Consider the following 20,434-nt stretch of genomic DNA (forward strand, 5'->3'; position numbering starts at 1 on the left):
ATGGCAAAATTTCTCAGTTTTTGCCAGGGTGTGCGAACTTTTGCAGTAAACAGTAAATATAATTTACTTTCCTATCTATTTACTATTGCTAGCAGCATAAGGATTAAAATAGTCAATGTTGATTCAGATAGCGAAGTTCCGCTTTAAGTTATACAGTCATCTAATTCTAAATAATTACAACAGGTAACTAACTCTACTAAAATTGTGACCTCTAAGGACACAGACTTTCTTCAGGCAAATTTTGTTTCCTGAAAGTAGGCAGTTTTGATGGAACTAGTCAGTTGTTAAGTTAGTCAGTTACTTGTTATGGTTTTTTTTTTCATTTCTAATATCAATCTAAAATTAGCTGTCCATGTATTATGTTGTAGCATGCAATGTTTTAGCAATTAATAGAAAATGGTCATCTGTGTTGTTGATGGTGTGTATTCGCTCTGCTGGAAATATGGAGTAAACATGTCATGACCAAAGACCCACCTCCAAATTTTCGTCTGTCAGTAGTTGGACAGAATAACAGGAGCACAATCTAGCCAGTCCACACCTCGCTTCCACCCACACATGCTCAGAATTGGCTGCATTACACCCTTTACCCATGAAAAACAAGACAGAGGTATGCCATGTAACTCCTACTGAAAATCTGATTAATGTTCTCTAACTGTCACCTATGTACCCTTTGCTGTTGTGTTTATATTTATCATGGCTAAAGAATGTCTTTTCTACGTACATTAGAAATGGCAGTCAATGACCATTGCAGCTGGTGTATATTTTCTTTTTTGTTTTACTTCCCTGTCCTTATGTGTTTTGTCATTTCTCATTGCTACTAGTATAAAAATTATAAAGAGATTTTTTTTTTTTGCTGACAACAGGATTGGGAAGCAGAAGTGTAGAACCATTGATAATTGTGCCCTACATCAGAGGGGAGCAATATGTTTGGAATAGGTTTTCCAACCTGTCGATCAATTTTTATTCCAAAAGCAGACAGGCTTTGCTTGGTTTTGCCTTGATTAGCCTCTGAAATAAACACAAATTGTTATTATTATAGATATTTATATAGTGTAGAAAATGTATGCAGCACAGTGATCTAAGTTGGCTAAAATCTATGTCTGGCAGACCAAAATGGATCCTCTATTCTCCTCTATGGAGCTTCAGATGTAAACTGACTTGTGTCCATTTACCTGCCTACCTCCAACTCGATCCGATCTGATCCACTAAAAAGAAATGGGAGGGGATCCATTCCCCTCCGTCTGGGCAGATAAGATAGGACGGCAGTCGGGTGTAAAAGGAAAACCAGTCTGTTTACATCTAACTGCCCATACCCATATGGAAGAATAATATATTTGAAATATATATTTAAACATATTCTTCCCAAATATATTGACATATATTTGAAATGCTACAATTTTGGCCATATTCAATATATTTCAATATATATATATATATATATATACACACACACACACACTGCATGTTGAAATGCGTTATTACAAAAAAATATGGAAAATATTTTTAAAAATACATTTCAAATATACTGTATGTCTTTAAAGATACAAATTACAAATTTACATTTTTGGAATGCATTTACAAATACATGTAAAAATACATGTTAAAATTACTTTTTTATATGTTAAAAAAATCTGAAGAATATATTTAAAAAGTATTATATATATATATATATATATATATAAATCTGTTTTGAAATATATTGAATATGGCCAAAATTGTAGCATTTCAAATATATGTCAATATATTTGGGAAGAACATTTTTAAAATATATTTCAGTGAATGCAAAATCACATATATATACGTGATTTTGCGCACAAGTGCCACCCTGTATTTCTGCTATAGGACGGTTGGGAAGCATGGTTATAAAGCCTAAACATTTTTTACTTTAATGGTTTTCTTGCATTAAGGTAAAAAATGTTTAAGCAACAGAATCCCCCCCCCCTTCACCCCCCTTCTACTTACCTGAGCCCTAATTTCATCCAGCACAGTGTCCATCTGCAGCTCTTCCCTCCCCTAACTTTCAGGTCTCACAGGCTTTGCTGAGGCAGCGGGAGCAATTGGCTCCCACTGCTGTCAATCAAAGCCAGTGATGGCGTGGGGGGTAGGGCAGAGTCCCACTGTCTGCATAGATGCACACAGTCTGGCTCAGGAGTGAGCCCACATGAGTGTGCCCTATGGAGGCACACGGTAGGGAAGAAGGGAGTCAGGAGCCCCGGTGGGGGACCCGAGAAGAGGGGGTTTCTAGGCATTTTTTCTCAGAGACTAGGTACAAGAACTCCCTCCTTCTGAGTCACCCTTGTTTCTACCCCCTACCCACCTCAGAGTACTGTCCCTTGGTTCCATCCCCTACCCACCTTCTAGTACCAGCCCTTTTAGAGAATACAAAACAAAGTATCATTTTATGGTGCTAAGTAATTTATATGGAATTTGTTGATAAAAAGAAAAGCAGTGAAATAGATCACCCTGCAGCCAACAACAATAGACCCGCCCCAGCAACTATAGATCTGCCCAGCAAAACAACCCCCCTGGCAGCAACAACAGATCTCCCAGCAGCCAACATCAATAAACCTTCCAGCAACCAGCAACAATAGACCCCTCCCTCAACAGTAGATCTCTCCCAGCAACCATAGATCCCACCAGCAACAATAGACCTCCATGCAAAAACACATCCCCCCAGCAACAATAGATCCCTCAGGAGCCAGCATCAATAGACCCTCCAGCCAGGGGCAGACTGACCATTTGGGCACCCGGGCACTGTCCAAGGGCCCGAGGTCAGTAGGGGGCCCCATGAGATGCCCCTGGTATCCAGTGGTGTATTTAGGTTTTGTGCTGCCCCAGGCAACACAAAAAGTGTCTGCCCCTACAGACACCAAACAACACAACCCCCCCTTTCCCCTATTCCAGAGCAGGGGCGGACTCACAACTCATGGGGCCCCCAGGCAATAGGGGATCATGGGGCCCCTGTGTCCTTGCCCAAACTCAAGAAAGCCTGTTAAAAAGGTACCAAGGGCATCTCATGGGGCCCCCTACTGACCCCGGGCCCTCGGGCAGTGCCCGAGCTTCCAAATGGTCAGTACGCTCCTGCTCCAGAGAAAGCCTGACATTGTCCAACAACACCCCTGCTCCCCACCCTGGAGAGCCTTCCACTAACCCCCCCCGGCGATAGACAGACACTCATCTTCACAGCTCTGGACATCCCCGGCCAGGAGCGAGTCAGGCTTTACATACACCATCAAGCAGCCCACAGCCTCTCTCAGATCCCACCTGGTTCCCATGGTGCTTGTGTCCCTTATTCCATCCCTTCTTCTGGGGGGAGGTGTTGCCGCCCTATGCAAGTGCCTTGTTTGCCTTGTGGTAAATACACCCCTGCTCGTACATAGGCTTTTTTGAGTGTGGTTTGAGTGTGGGCAAGGACACAGGGGCCCCATAATTTCCTATTGCCCAGGGGCCCCATGAGTTGTCAGTCCGTCCCTACCTCCAGCACACCCCAGTACCCCAGTACATGCGTTCCCCCCATGTTCCTGCTGAAAAAAATCCCTGCTTGTTTGGTATTTTAAAAAAGTGCATTTACAATCACTTTACGATAAAAAATATGACATAAAATAGATTTACAAAAAAATAGTATTTATGATCTATCTGAAGTCTAGATACACATTTAATATAATCCGATGAGCTTTAAGAGGTGCACATGTGACACGTAAGAGAGTGAATATTGTTTATATGTGACTTACTATGTTCATACGTTCAGATGTTTTTTTCGGGCAGCCACTGTAAAACATAACATATGAAGCGATAGCCGCTCCGTTCACGCCTAAGGTCAGCGTGGGACACCATGTTCAGCTAATCTTGTGATCCTGACTCTGCAGAACATGGATAAGTAGTTCTGTGTGAGCTGGGCACAAAGGCCATACAAGGAGTGAATGACACAGCAATAATGTCACAAGGACTGTGGCAGGAGAACACAGAACTGTATACTGCTGTACTCAGCAAACTAAAGTACCGTATGTCTCACAGGTAATTCAATAAAAGCAGCATTCAGTAATAAATCTGTTCGTGAAGTATTTGTGTGCCTGAACCAGTCTAGCTAATCGCACAGCAATGTTTAAAGTCCCACTAAACAATATCTTTATTCTCCAAAAATAATTACACATTACTTAATGGTCGTGTAGTCTATTTTTCAGGAAATTGTGTTTTTCTGCCTCCTTGTAATAACTGCTTTGAGCTCCCAAACCTGGATCACAGCAGCAAAAATAGCTGAGAGAAATAAAAGATACTTCAGTTAAGAATATAGACTTAAAGGATAAGTTCACCTTTATAAAAAAAATAATTCATGCACTTCTCTTTGCAGGTAAAATTTATTTGCAGATGTGTTTGTTATTTTCTTTTTACCAGGAGCCTAGAAAGCATTGCAACCGTGATTAGCAGATCACAAGTGTCATGTAGGACTCCTGCAGACCTGTATGTATATCTGTGTGTTTATACCTGGTATGAGCAGACAGATCTACACAGGCAGGAAGACACAATGAACTACCACAGTGCTCAGCATCACCATGGTAGTTCATTGAGAACTACAAGCCGATTGTAGCAAAGGTTGTTGGGACTTGTAGTCTTTCATTCACAGAATTCTGTGATTGAATGACATGGCCAGGTGGGCGGAGCCCTGCTCAGCTGTGTCCTGTTTAATTTGGTTTCCTCCGGGTACTCCGGTTTCCTCCCACACTCCAAAGACATGCACCCCCCCCACCCTCTCCATCACGACCAACAACGCTACCATCAGTCCCACCACGCAAGCCACGGTCCTAGGTGTCATCCTAGACTCTAACCTGTCCTTCCAACCCCATGCCCAATCGCTCACTACCGCATGCAGGTTCCACCTCCGCAACATCTCCAAAATACGTTCGTTCCTAACCCCAGACACTACTAAACAACTCGTTCACTCCCTTATTATCTAACGCCTGGACTACTGCAACTCCCTTCTCACCGGCCTACCCCAAAACAAGCTATCCCCGCTCCAGTCTATCCTGAACTCAGCGGCCAGACTCATCCACCTTACCAACCGATCCACTTCTGCCACCCCCCTCTGTCATTCCCTCCACTGGCTCCTGATTGCCCAACGCATTAAATTCAAAATACTAACACTGACATACAAAGTCATTCATAACACTGCCCCAAACTACCTCACCAACTTGATACCCAAATACCACCCAACCCGTAATCTTTGCTGCTCGCCAAGACCTCCTACTTTCTAGCTCCCTGGTCTCCACCTCCCATGCCCGACTGCAGGACTTCTCCAGAGCTTCCCCCATCCTCTGGAACTCACTACCCCAATACATCAGATTTTCACCTACCCTCCTCACCTTTAGGCGCACCCTGAAAACCCATCTCTTCAGGAAAGCCTACCTCACCCTCACCTAACAGCCGATTCCCTCCACTCCTCACTCCATTCCATCCCCCACAGCCATCTCCTCCTGTATCACCATCCCCTCCCTCCTAGACTGTAAGCTCAAAAGGGCAGGGCCCTCTAACCCTCGTGTATTGTGTATTGTTTTGCTACTGTATTGTCTCATGTCTTGTCCCCCATTCTAATGTACAGCGCTAAACAAACCCTTTGGCGCTATATAAATACTCTATACACCGTGTTCCAAATTATTCTGCAAATTATATTTTTCTCATTTACCTAAATAATTGATGTAAATAACAGTCAGCATAATTCTCATGTTTTCAACTATTAAGAGTACAATTCAAATTTTATTGAACAAACCTCCTAATGATAACAGGATTTTTTTTTAACATAAAACACTGCACTGTTCCAAATTATGGATTCCAATGCACTGTTCCAAATTATTACGCACAGTAAGTTTCAAAACACTTTATAGGTTGTAAAGAACTGAAAATTGTCATTTGTTGTGTTTGCAGCATATTTACTGAAATCAAAAGCTATTTCAATCAAACTTTTAACAACATTTTAACTTTTTAAACATTTTAACAGGTCACGTTACATTTTAACATCGGACCCCTTATTTGATAGCAGCTTCACAAGTCTTGCATCCATTGAACTTGTGAGTTTTTGGACAGTCTTTGCTTGAATTTGTTTGCAAGATGTTAGAATAGCCTCCCAGAGCTGCTGTTTGGATGTAAACTGCCTCCCACCCTTATAGATCTTTTGCTTGAGGATGCTCCAAAGGTTCTCAATAGGATTGAGGTCAGGGAAGGATGGAGGCCACACCATGACTTTCTCTCCTTTTATCCCCATAGCAGCCATAGGTATTCTTTGCAGCATGAGATGGTGCATTGTCATGCATGAAGATGATTTTATTACGGAACGCACAGTTCTTCCTTCTGTACCAGGGAAGAAAGTGGTCAGTCAGAAACTCCACATACTTTGCAGAGGTCATCTTTACACCTTTGGGGACCCTAAAGGGGCCGACCAGCTCTGCTCCCATGATTCCGGCCCAAAACATGACTCCACCACCGCCTTGCTGACATCGCAGCCTTGTTGGAACAGGGTGGCCATCCACCAACCATCCACTACTTTATCCATCTGGACCATCCAGGGTTGCACGACACTCATCAGTGAACAGGACTGTTTGAAAATTAGTCTTCATGTATTTTTCTGCCCAATGCAGCCGTTTCTGCTTGTGAGCATTGGTTAGTGGTGGCCGAATAGAAGGTTTATGCACAGTTGCAAGACTCTGGAGGACTCTACACCTTGATGTCCGTGGGACTCCAGAGGCACCAGCAGCTTCAAATATCTGTTTGCTGTTATGTAATGGTATTTTATCAGCTGCTCTCTTGATCCAATGCATGGATCTGGCAGAAATCTTCCTCAATGTGCCTTTATCTGCACAAACCCGTCTGTGCTCTGAATCAGCCGCAAATCTCTTAATAGTGTGATGATCACGCTTAAGTTTTCGTGAAATATCTAATGTTTTCATATCTCGTCCAAGGCATTGAACTATTTCACTCTTTTCTGCAGCAGAGAGATCCTTTTTCTTCCCCATATTGCTTGAAAATGGTGCTCTGCTTAATAATGTGGAACACCGTCATTTAGTAGTTTTTCCTTAAATTGGGCTCACCGGCCAATCTAATTATCACAAGTGTCCGTGATTGTTTTCAGTGATCAAAAGAGCCCTGAGACACAATGCCATCCATGAGTTAAACTGAAAAACAAAATATTTAATCTTTGTGATGCTTAAATAGAATTTGCATAATAATTTGGAACACGGTGTAATAATAATAATAATAATTGGATCCTGTCTAAATTGGCCCTAGTATGTGTATGTATGAATGTGAGTTAGGGACCTTAGATTGTGCACTCCTTGAGGGTTAGGGACTAATGTGAATGTACAATATATATATGTAAAGCGCTGCGTAAATTGACAACGCTATATTAAATAAATAAATTGTGTCAGCTATTGGGGGGGAGAAGATCTCTGATCTGCTGTCACAGCAGGGCCTTAGGGGTGGTGCGAGTGCAGCTGCAGCCAGTGGTGTATTTATTTCATGTGCTGCCCTAGGCAACACTAAAATTGAGTGCTCCCCACCCCACCAACATCCCATTCCACCCCCCTCCACCGCCACCACCAACACAGCCCATCACTGTAATACCGCCCAATCCAACCGCCGCCACCAGAGCCTATCACTACGATCCCCCTGCCGCCCCCACTCGCCACCAACACTGACCAACACATATCCGTCACCGCCATCTGCCCCAGCCCGCCCGCATCGATCACCCAATTCATGCACTAACCTTAACCTCCGCAATGTTTTTTGCCTTGCGGCAAATACACCACTGGCTGCAGCGCTAACATGTTACATCCAGAATATGGGTAAAACATGTGACATGTTAGAAAGATGAACTTATCCTTTAAATAGATTTAAACCAGGTTTTAGTGTAACTTTAATGTTTACTATAGGATATTCCTTTTTTTTTAAAATGCTACTTTTATGCTTCAATATTTTTCTCAGAACTAAATTGGAATAGAAAAATCACAAATGTGACCAGTTAGCTAAGGAATGAAATGCATATGAGCTGAGCTAAACGATATGTCAAAAGACTAGCTGTGCTGTCAAAGACAAAACGGCGGTGTGTGGGGATTTATCACTGGAATCTCTATTCCAAGAATTGCCACGTGGAATCTCATATGTAGTGAAAAAACTTCTAGGCATGTACACAACGATACGCACGGGTATAGTACAACATCCCTTATCATAGGATTCATTGAAATTTTTTCAAAATTAATGTTTTTTTACATTCCTATTTAATCATAATAATAATAATAATTATTATTATTATTATTATTTTTCAATTGCGCATTAAGATTTGCAGACATATGTGTATACCCTGTAGTAAATCATGCCCATTGCGCTACTTCTATGCAACCTGGTGTAGCACCCTCCTAGGCAGCTAGAGGAAGCTAGACTCCAATTGTTAGCTAGGGCAGAGTAGCAACCTGGTAGCAATAGCTAGCAGAGAGGCTCTGCAGACCAGCCCTCTGGAATTTCCTCCTGCTCTAGACCTTTGGAGAAAGATCTAGAAGCAGTGGGTGGATCAGAGAAGTGGCTGATCTGCACTTTTGAGGGAGCCTGGCCAATCCCCAACAAGAGGCTTGGAAATGGGCCAGGACAGCCCTTAAAAGTGAGAGAGCCTGCTCAGCAACAGAAGAGGCTGACGGCTGGAGCCTGTGTGGGGGCCCAGATGGAGAAGGGCTCACCTGTAGGCAGAAGACCTTGGAAGGTTGAAAACTTGGGACTTCACTGGCCCCCTGAGAGAGGACCGCCTGTGAGGCAGGGAAGGAGTGGCCCAGCTAGAAGGTCTGGTAGCAGCCACCTACCCACCAGCAGCAAAGGAGAGGGACCAAGTGAATAAACCTGCATCCCCTGGGCCAGTAAGGGGAAAGGAGCACTTTAGTGGGAAACTGGATTTGCTATCTTACCCTGGACTGTTTCAAACTGCAGTGGCAGGCACTGGATCAGCTTCCCAGGGATTCACCCAGTACAGCTGGATGAGGAGAGGAGTCATCTTGGGTATGGGGTGGTACTATAGGATATTCTGGCTAGCTCTCCAGAAAAGAAACTTTGCTGTAAAGGCTTGTATGTAATTGCTGAGGAGTTTTGTCCTCAGTTACCATTTCTCTTGGGCATCCCATGCACCCCTTACCCTATCCAAGTTTTTTTCCTTTATTTACTTCTGGTGATCCTTCCAGCAACACACTTCCTGTTTTAGGGTGTCTCTGCTCTGGATATAGGAGCAACAGAGACACCCTTGGACGGTAGAATTGTCAATTTGGGGAGAGGGTAGTGTTAGATGCACTACCATAATTAGATAGACTTGATTAACAAATTAATTAGAACTCCAGCTAATACTTTATAAGCAGTTACAGCAAACAGTTTTTTCTTTTCAGATAAAGGTTTTACATAAACAAATTAAAGCAGATCATTGTAAGCACCCCTGTCAGTGTTAACCCTTTCGCTGTCATGTCCGTATGCCGTACAGACCTGACAGTGGGGGGTTTTATACACAATTTCTGTGGCTGCGGCCACCGGGATTATGTATAAAACTGACAGGCAGACTCCTGCCTGTCAGGTGCAAGCAGTCAGGTGGCTCCACTGCCGCCAATTTCTTCCACAGCCCCCCGGTTCTGATTTCCCCCCCTGCGGGCGTGCTCCCGCCCTGTATCTGGGCGACGTCCATGATGTCACTTCCAGGTCACAGCTGTCACTTTCCCAGCTAGAATAGCCGGAAAAAGATGCATTGCAATGCGATTTGCATTGTAATACATCTACTGGATCACAGAGGAGACATACAGGGTCTTTTAGACCCTGCATGCCTCAATAAAGAGAACCCGTCACAAAAAATGATCACATAGGGGACTTTGTGAGTGAGAGCAATGATTCTAGCAAAAGACCAACTCTGTGACCCATAGGGGCTTTTGAACCATCATCTATAGAAATTTTAGGGTATTGAAGTTTGTCACTGTTTCATAGGGGCACACAAATTTAAGAAAATTATACAATAACTGTGCCATGCTTCTCTCAAATAGTGACATGAAAATAGTTGGATTAAAATAATCCCAATGTGAACAATAAAAAATATGCACAATATCTATGAACTAATACAGTCCACAGCATAGTCCTTTCCACTCTAAAGACTTATGCCATCAAAAATCTTCCTTTTTTCATATACAGTGCACCTCCACCAACAATGACACCAGTTGTGCTCTCACCTGGAATTTTTGACCTCACAACTAAGTTTGGTAAAAAATGGCTTGCGTCCTTTAGGTGGACATATATTGATGGTATGATTCCTTCACTGCTGATTCAGCTCCTTCTTCTAACTTCTTCTCCTCCGCTCAGCACACATATAGCAAATATATAGGCAAACCAATAGTGCTTTATCATTTAAAAACTTTCATTTTATTAAAATATACAAGAGCCACTCACATGGTACAGGTGCTCCATTGCACCCAATACTGCGCGCATAAAAGATATATAACGTAGCTGACACCCTCTGGCTGTGCAAGATCTCTGCAGATTCCCCTCTGTGAACCCTCTCTGGAGTGAGTCAGCTGACCGCGAGCGTCGTGACATTGCCAAGCCCCTCCCCTACACGTTACCACGTTACACCACAGGGTCATGTGGCTTCCTTAGGGGGATGTGACTTATGTGACATGTTGCGAAGTACAGTATTAAAGGTTGTGGCGGCATATACAGTTTCTGGGAAAACATCGTCTGATAAGCATAAGTGTGGTTGACATGGTCAACTGACCGAAAGAGGACATTGCGCAAGATTGTGACCCGGAAGAAGAAAACAACCGCTCAAAAGTGACTGCAGAGCTTAATCTGTCTTTCAAAGCCCATGTCCACAAAAACTGTGTGGAGGGAACTCCATAAGCAAAACATTTACAGGCGAGCTGCAATTGCCAAAAGACTTTACTATGGTCCGATGAATCGAGCTTCACACTGTTTCCAACCACTGGATATGTTTACATGTGGTGAACACCATCCCATGCTTACAACCAGGACTGTCTTGTGCCAATAGTGAAGTCCCGCACCTTCCCTGGGTGCTACAGTCGCCGGACCTCAATATCATACAGCCACTATGGTCAATTTTGGAGAACAAGGTTTGGGCTTGTTTTCCGCCTTTGGCATCTCTGCGAGAATTGGAAAGATTTTTGCATTCAGAGTGGTATTATATTTCCATATTCACCATCCAAGAATTATATTTGTCAATTCCCAGGAAAATTCAGGCCGTCTTCAATATTGAAGGTGGTCCAACACCATATTAGGTAGCAATTTTGTTCTTTTACCTGGTGTTTCCATCATTTGTCCAACCCCTGTATTTTATTGCAGAAGAGACATTGCATGTCTCTTGCAATGCATGTCAACTGCATGCTCACAGCTTGTGACAGCAGAGCTTTAGTTCTGCTTTAACCTCCCTGGCGGTTGATTATGTCCATATTTCTGTGCTGAAAGCGGTACATTGTTTTGCATGGAAATATGTATTTTTTTTATTGTAGGCCTGTAATTTTTAGGAATAACTCACTGAAATCTGTCCGAACAAGAGTCTAGTAAACATCCCGGCAATATTAAAATTCGAAACACAAAATCATAAATTATAATTTAATAAATAATCATAAAAAATAATAATATAATAATAATAAATTTATTTCAATAATATAATCAAACCAAAAACACTGAAATTTTAAATATAGCGCCAAGTTCGCACATCAATGAGCAAAGACGCAAAATCGTTTTCAGTGTCTGATGACGAATTTCCCCACAAATCATTATCACTCAATTCTGCAAGTAGTTCTAATTAACTATTGCTGTTCTCTAGCTGGTCTAAAACCGATTTTGACCTAAAGGGACGCTTTTTGGACGCCATGGATGTTTCTCAGTTTCCAGGCACAGAGAACAGAAAATGCAGGCAGGGCACAGGACAAAGCACTAGGGACAAAATGTATGTGAAATGGTTTGATACAGTAATGTTTTACTATGTGATTTTAGTGTATTGAGTGAATGTCACAGTATGTCATTTTCAAATTTCCCGCCGTTCCGTCCCTCGTACGTCCCGACGTCTCAGGGGACGGAACCCAGATGACAGATGCTGGCATCCGCCGGAGTACATTACAGGGGACACTGCAGGAGGGACATAGCGGGAGCAAAGGACAAGGTAAGTGATCGAGGGATCCCGGAGCAGCGCCGCATGGTAAGCCCGAGTGTAGCTCGGGGTTACCGCTTTTGGTACTGAAACTTTACCCCGAGCTACACTCAGGAATACCGCCAGGGGGGTTAAATGGTTTGTCCCAACCCTCTCTCTGCCAATTTTGGTGGATAGATTGGGCTGTTAAAGAAATAAAAAAATGGCAAACTTACTGGCAGGAACACTAGGCAAAAATAAAGTAAAAAAAGGCTTAAAAAAGAAAATGAAAGCAGCCACCACATCTAAGAATCGGAATTGGTAAGCTGCAATTTAAATAATTTTTTGTTTTGGGTTTAATACCGCTTTAATATCAAATTTATTTATTATGTTGCCACTTAATGTCCTTTTACAACCAAACCTGTTCCTTATTTTGAGGAAGAAATGCTGGTCCTGGATAACACAGATGTCCGTTTATGAACCAGCGATAAATGATCGCTGCTCAGTTCTCCGGCATTCTCGGAGAACACAGTTCTGTGAATGCCTTTTATGAAGCAGTTCTCCGAATGAAGGGAGAATGGTCTACAAACGCTGGAGAACGGTCTACAAATGCTGGAAAATGGCTGATTTTACTATAATCTCGCGAGATTACAGTAAAAGATCAGTTTACTAAACAGAGGTAAATTATCGCTGCTTAGTTTGCGGTCCCTCCGATTCTCCAGCTCTGGGCTGGAGAATCTGGAGGGAGAACACAGATCTCCAGTGAAGGGCTGAACATGTTCTCCGCTGATCTCCTGAGTGTCAGAAACTGTGAATGACCAGAGAATAGCTGCGATCCACTGAATCGCAGCTATTCTCTGTGTCATAAACGGACACCACAGTGGGGTATGTTTACTAAAGCTGGATCACTCGGAATCTCCTGCACCTATCCATGGTAGCCAATCAGTTTTTTCAATTAAGCTTTAGCAATAAAACCTGGAAGCTGATTGGTTTCTATGCAGAAGTGCACGAGATTCTGAGTGAACCAGTTTAGTAAATAAACCCTAGCCTAGTGCATATCCATCCATGAATGAGCCCTCCCTTTACCCATTTCCTATCATTAAAGGAATTAGCTCTCAGCTGATGTTCATGAACATTTGCTGCATGTTTTGCTGTAGACAGGCCAAGTGCATGCAGACTAATATTATTATTACTGGTGATTTTTATTCTGATTGAAGTTCTCCATTAATGGTGCTCAGCAAGTTGTATAATTACCTAAAGCAGATTTTTTTGGCTTATTTAAAATAAATGTAATTGGCTGCATACATCTATTTTATGTTATAGCAATCTTTTCAGTAGTAAAGGGAATATTTGATCACAATCCCACTGAAAATGACTAGGATCCCTTAGTGGTTTCCTGGGAAGATAGAGTTACACTGATGTCCGAGTCTTGAACCTCCTCCTTCAATCAGGCACTCCCTTCAGGACCTTGATCTCAGGAAGAAACTAATGTTCTATCTTATCACACATTCCAACACATTCAGAGTCTGGATCTATAGGATACTACATAACACTTGCAACAGGTAAGGGGTTAACAGCCTTCTAAAGCCAATTCATGTTACAGATACAGGGGTAATTTACTAAAGGCAATAGACCGTTCACTTTGTAAGGGGCGTTGCACTTTGCCAGGAAATTTTCCCTGGAGCTTAGTGAATGCGGTGAAGCTTTGCTGACTTTCATCATCCAATCATGAGCAGGCAAAAATGCAATTTTTTACCATTTTTCTCCCACACAAGTGGGAACATTCACCACATTTACCAAACTCTGAATAGCCTATTTGCCTTTAGGGTTACCCATAGGGTTAAATTGGAAGTGACAGACAAGATGTGTGCTTACTAAAATGCATAGATGTGTATTTTTAATCTCAAGTTAAATGATTTTTTACTGGCAAAAGGTGCACGCAATATCACAAAGTGGTCAATTACTGCTGTAATTAACAGATATACACAAATCTTTCTGTCTACGTATTTCTTTTCATTGTGCTTACATAATAGAGCAAAGCCTAAATAATATCTAAAGAATTTAGATAACCTTGAAAAAAATGTCCATTGAAGCCAAGCCACGGTGCCATTCCGTTTCGGTGTACAGAAAAGAATTTATGAGTGTGGCACGTTAAGCTATTCTGTGTCATTACGCCTGAGTTAAATATGGAAGGATGTGTTTCACCTAATATGTAATACACATTAATCAACCCAGTCTTTGATTTTATTACTTATTTATCATCTACAGTCTCCATTTCCAAAGTGTGCCAAGCTCCTTCTTTCACATTTAAATGATTGCTTATTGCTAGCACATTTCCATGCAGGATTAATCTATCTTTTGGTTTCTCTTGTAACTCCTAAAGTCTTAAACTTATTTAAAATGCTTACAGATGATTTAAAGTGTACCAGTCTTTTGATACTTTCCATGAATCAATAGGGCATAGGACAGTATGACCAAACCACATCATTGTTTTGAGTGAAATATGTCTATCACTTTAGCTATGGATCTGTGAATGATATCAGTAAGTTAGGACTACAGAACATCCCTCCCTCTATGTTATAAAGAAGAAGAGAGGGGAAGGTTTTGAAGTCCTGTTCTAGGGTGTCGCATTAGGACAGGAAGTGTATTACTGGAGAGATGACAAGGTGAAAAAAAGGAAAAAGCTAATTCTGCCAACACATGTAAGAATTAGTAAGCTGCAATATATCTCTAATATTTTTACTTGGGTTTAGAAACACTTTATATAATACATTTGCAAATCTTCTTTAGTTGAAATGAAAGGCCTAACTGATTTTACATTTTTGTTATACTGTACCTTCTGGGGCAACTATTTCAAATCACAAACTACATTTTAAATCAATTTTAGGCAAATTTTAAAACAAGCTTAAAGGTGAATTCCAGGTTTGGTTGTTTTTTTTCATAGTTACATTGGTCCACCTTGGACCAATGTAATTATGCATATATAGTACACCCGTGGGATCCCTCTAAAAGCTGGAAATCACTGTAGTAGACTCCACTATGACAATGATCTGCACTGGCTTAGAGGAGGTGGGCCGCTTGGCATGGGCACCATTCAGAGATCGTTTTGAATTTTCTTAATGAATGCAAAGCATTCTCTGATTGGATGAAGGGGAGAGGCAGGGCAGTGATGACACTTTCTTCTCATCCAGTCAGAGAACACTGCAAAGCATTCTTTAAATGGCTGCCGACCTCTTGTATTCACAATGTAGCAGGGTAACTACTTGTCACAGGACTCAGATGCTAGCGTAGATCTCTGGCGTAGCACATTGAATTCCAGCTTCTAGAGAGATCCTATAGGTATGGTACATGCATAATTACAAAAACCTGGACCAAGTAACTATATAAAAAATGCCACATGCGGAATTCTTTTTAAAAAGCAAATAGCCATCACCATTCATAGCTACCAGTTGTGCACGCCAACGCAACATACATGAATTAGTGCTTTTTGGTGCAGTTAATTTTTAAATGGCACGCCAACCTACTAAGGCAACGCCATATGCATTGCAGCACATGACAACCCACTACTGTGCATTGGGGGTATTGCGCTGGGAAAAATGGTCTTTGTTGGTTTATTGGTCTTGGTTTTGGTGTGTCAGCAGTCCATTCAGATGAATGTGCAGCCTCAACATTAACAAGCGTGCATAAACACACAGCTATACCCCACCAGAAAAAATAAAATAACATGCTTTATCTGTAGTATGTATGAAGACTAATTTCTCCTCTCCCAATAACAGTAAATAGGGCCACCAATCATGGATTCCCAGGATGAAGTTCCATTTCACATTGTCACCCCACTGAAGGAAAGCTCTGCACTGTCTAGGAGGGCTGGAACCCCGGTTCTCATAAAACTGGAGAACATACAGCCAATGGGCTCCTTCAAGATACGTGGTATAGGACATTATTGTCAAAAGGTAAAGTAACCAACCTGCCAGATGTTTATCATGATCATTTATTACAGCTGTCTGCCTTTTTGGAGAGTTCCTTCTGAGAAGATGTTCTCATTGTGGGAAGACCTCTTTTTTGGAGAGGCCAGTTAACCTACTCACATATTTGTAGAAAGTAATATGCAGGACATGGAAGACACAGAGGCCCCAATCACACCTGCACGTCCCTTTTTTTTTCTGCACGTTTTTTGCAAGTTAGCCTGGAGCAGCCCATTGAATTGAATGGGCTGCCCTACACTGAACAAGCGCACCAAAGTAGCTCCTGCACAAGTAACTCCTGCCTTGTGAGTTTTTGCAATATCACTGCTCCTGCATTTGGGGTGCAATTACAAATTAGTGGCACCACAAGTGCAGTGTGAGTTTTGGCACATTTTTTGTGCGTTTGTGAGAATGTGCACAGAAACATGTGCTTCTGCATGCATTCCCAGAATGCAAAGGTGTGACTGGGACCTTAAAATATAACAGCATGCTCTGTAAAAATGTTACTTTTGTACTTGTTCTATCAGCCTTTAAAAACATTTCAATATGGTATACTGTACGTTGTATTACCTTTTCTGGATAAACGTTTTATGTCCAGTATTATTTCCTGCAGTCTCCTGGCTCTGAGTACAACCCACTTTGCTCTGAAACATCTTCTGGGAGATTGGTTTCTCATTCCACCCAATGCAGAGCAGGTCTCCTGTATCCAGACAGCTCCCTCTAACTGTGAGTGGCCATGAGCGGCTTGTGTACAGCAAAGATAGAGCCAAATACAGCCAGGTCATGCTGGATTCAACTTCAGTAAAGGTAACCTTTAATAAAACTTGTCAAAGGCTGTAGAAGCAAGTACAAATGTATGTTGACAGAAAGTGGAGAAAATACAAGGAGACCCAATGTAAGGAAAATGGTATTTTGAATAGAATTATACAACTGAAAGAATCTATTTACAGCAATATTCTGCAATTATTGCACTTTCATATGTAATTAAAGCTAAAAAAGTGTATGTACAAATCTGGTAGTAGAGAACTGCATCTAAACCCATAAAGAAATATTTAGAGGTAAATAAGAGAATAGTGCTGCGCTGCCCCCTAGTGACCCAAGAAAATACATTAATTGTAAACACCCTCCTGAGCATCAAACCCAATGTGTAATAGAGTAAATCTGTGAAACAAGGTCAATTGTAAATAAAAAACAAAAACTAGCTGAGCCACTAAATCCAAATGATATGTGAAACATATATAAAAAATAAACCAAAATCAAGTAGCAATAAACACCTGGCCACCCTATAATAAACAACTGGCTGAGCTAAAGAATAAAGTGTAAAAAACAACAAAAACAGTGAAATATGTGAAACGTATATCAGCAATAAAACACAATCACAATGTCAGTAAACACCTGGCTGAGCTGTAATAAACACTCAGCTGACCTAAAGCATAATGTGTCAAAATCAACAAAAATAGTATAAAATGATGTAAAACAAATGCCCGGCTGAGCAATCAGCCCTCCAGTGGAATAAGTATGTGATGATGAACCAAGTAAATGTTCAACTGAGCTGGATATTCACAAAAAGTGCGTTAACCCTTTGAGGACCATAAGATTACGGACCGCCAAAAGAATCAATTTTTTGTTTTTAAAGTTCGTACACTTCAGTTGCTGTAACTAAGCCATTTCATGAAATAATTGGCAAAAAGCTAGATCCATTTGTTGATAAGAACTAATATTTTGACTCAAACCAAAAAAAAAAAAGTATTTTAAGTTCTTAATCAGATGATACAGGTAATTAAAATCATGGGACAAATACGTCCCTTGGTCCTCAAAGGGTTAAAAATAAAAGATAAGCAGCTCTACTGAATATATAAACAACAGATAAATGGTGAATGATCTCTGAAGAAGCCACGGGACTTGTGGCGTAACGCGTAGGACAGAAGCTTGTGACGTCTTTTCTGGTGCGTGCCAGAGCCACCATGTGTGTTCACCCTGTCTTTCCCTTAAATGCTTGCAATAGGTTCTGTGAACCTCGTATCTATGTGAGTGGCATTTTTTATACATTTTTATGGCAATAAAGCCTTACTACACTATGAGGAGTTCCTTATCTTTTGAGCACCTATCCATCGGTGTGGGGACGTAAAGGATTGTTCCTGAGAGTGCCTGGTGAGACCTGTGGAAGGAGAGGATCCAGTGCGATTCATATTGAGTGCATTTTGGCCTATATTTTCTATGGGTAAGCTGTTAAGGTGGGCATGCATGGCTGAAGGTGGAGGAGCTCGATAGATTTGCACACCCGTTGACGACACTGGTGCATTACTTTAAATGTTGGAAGAAAGAGACTGTAATATCACTTTTGGACTGCTCTATGCACCTTATTAAGTGTTATCTATCATTCACCATTTAACTGCTCATTCAAGAGTAGAGAAACAGTTGGTAGAGCTTATGCAACATGCATATATTGACAAATAAGCAATATGTGGGAGAATAAGTAAAGCCCCATATCTGTAATAACAGCGGGCACTGTGGCACCATTGACTATAAAGAAGAGAAAGAAATAAGTGAGAGAGGAAAAAAAGAAGAGTATGACCACCAAGTGATCAAATAAGAGGGGTAGAAAGAAAAGGAGATCAGCAGAGAAGTGAATCTTAAGGATCAAAACAGGAGCGGACTGACCATTTGGAAACTCGCGCACTGCCCGAGGACCCGGGGTCAGTAGGGGGTCCCATGAGATGCCCCTGGTACCTTTTTCATAGGCTTTTTTGAGTTTGGGCAAGGACACAGGGGCCCCATGATCCCCTATTGCCTGGGGGCCCCATGAGTTGTCAGTCTGCCCCTGGACCAAAATAATAATAACAAGGAAAATTATATCACTGTACAGAGGGTGACAATGGAGTCACAGGGGGTGTAACAGCTATCTTCCAAAATAATGGTATCAGTTGTCGTGCTGCTGATAGGAAAAAAATGTAGTAGGATCCATTTCTGGGATGCAATTAAGTTCGGGAGCATAGAGAGGAACGCAATCCAACAACTAAATATTTAAAACCTGTCACATGCATGCACAGTTACAATGTGTTTCCTATAGTTCAATCGGTACAGTAATTGCTGCCCCACTTGACAAAAATAATTTTTTGGAATAGTTAAGATCAGATAGGTAAAGAGGTAAGAAATAAAGGTATAGATTCAAATAAAAGCTCTCTACGTAAACTAGTATTAATCTTTGTAACAGGACAATTTATTGAGGTATTTGATTACAAAATTACACAGAGAAAGGAGAGTGATGCAGATAGAATACAAAATGGGTTGTACATTGTTATACAAAATGACATGTTAAAAGAAGTACAATATGGATTAAAGAAAAAAATACAGCATAAGAAACAGTTATATACATACTTATGTGGGAGGATCTTCTGCAGGGAAAACATATACAGTCAGTTCATATCACATTTGGTCCAAAGCCAGATTCAGAGGGAGCCTGTATGTAGGTATGCCCACCCCATTGAGTCAAATAATTTTTTCAGCATCTAGGAAAGCAATCTTTCCCGTGCCTTAGATTGTGAAAAGGTGTTGTATTTAAAGCAGAACTACACTGTATCTCAGCACCACAAACCAAAAATGCAGCTTAATTTAATATTCAGCACAAATGCACCCACCCATCCATCCATCCATATCTCCATGCTTTATTTTGCTGAGAATTCACTTTGGAAAAAAACCCCTAGCATTTCTGGCTGTGGCCATCTTGAGTAAGGGCAGATGATTCATGTAGCATTTACTCCCTGGATTCCATCGGCCCTCAGCTCAGGCATGAATGCAGGAGGATGTGCTTAGCTAAGAAAACCCCTCCTCCCCTCCTGAAGACTGCTGGGATGTATGACATAATTTGCCTAGGCCTGGCAACCAGGGAGTAACTGAAGAAATGTAGAGTAAAAGTTTAAAACAAGTAAATATCATATACTTTGCTATTTGCTAATGCTAGCAAAAATAGTCAATGTTGATTAAGAGAGTGAAGTTCCACTTTAATTTATAACTAAAGGCAAAGGTTTTTGTTTTAGTTTTGGATAGAGTGGAGAGGGATTAGAACACCAGAACAGGAATAAAAAGGAAATCATCCAATGGGGACACTAGTTCTGATGATCCTGGGGACCACCAGGGATTTCCTCACTTTGTAGGTATTTCCTCCCACTTCATAGTTACATAGTTAGTCTGGTTGACAAAAGACAAAAGTCCATCTAGTTCAACCACAAAAAAAAAAAGTTATAATCCTATACCCGCAGTTGATCCAGAGGAAGGCAAAAAAAAAAAAACAGCAAAGCATGATGCAATTTGCTCCTGCTGGGAAAAA

General features: G+C 41.4%; 1 protein-coding gene across 6 annotated transcripts in view; it reads left to right on the forward strand.

Annotated features, from left to right (window-relative positions):
* Window positions 1-20,434, forward strand: part of LOC149450958 (serine dehydratase-like) — a 104,556-nt gene that overhangs the window by 41,546 nt on the left and 42,576 nt on the right. For 2 of the 6 annotated variants that reach the window (XM_089691227.1, XM_089691226.1), the window contains exon 2: window positions 15,919-16,095. In XM_089691227.1, coding sequence (XP_089547353.1) covers window positions 15,937-16,095 — 159 coding nt within the window. In that variant the 5' untranslated portion in view covers window positions 15,919-15,936. Of the gene's footprint in view, window positions 1-503; window positions 608-13,481; window positions 13,705-15,918; window positions 16,096-20,434 lie in introns of those variants that run through there. The other 4 variants (XM_089691224.1, XM_089691225.1, XM_089691229.1 and 1 more) reach the window with 4 other exon arrangements.

This window comes from Staurois parvus, unplaced genomic scaffold (genome assembly GCF_062004578.1).
Source record: "Staurois parvus isolate SC_StPar_1 unplaced genomic scaffold, SC_StPar_1.0 ptg000556l, whole genome shotgun sequence".
Classification (NCBI taxonomy): Eukaryota; Metazoa; Chordata; class Amphibia; order Anura; family Ranidae; genus Staurois; species Staurois parvus.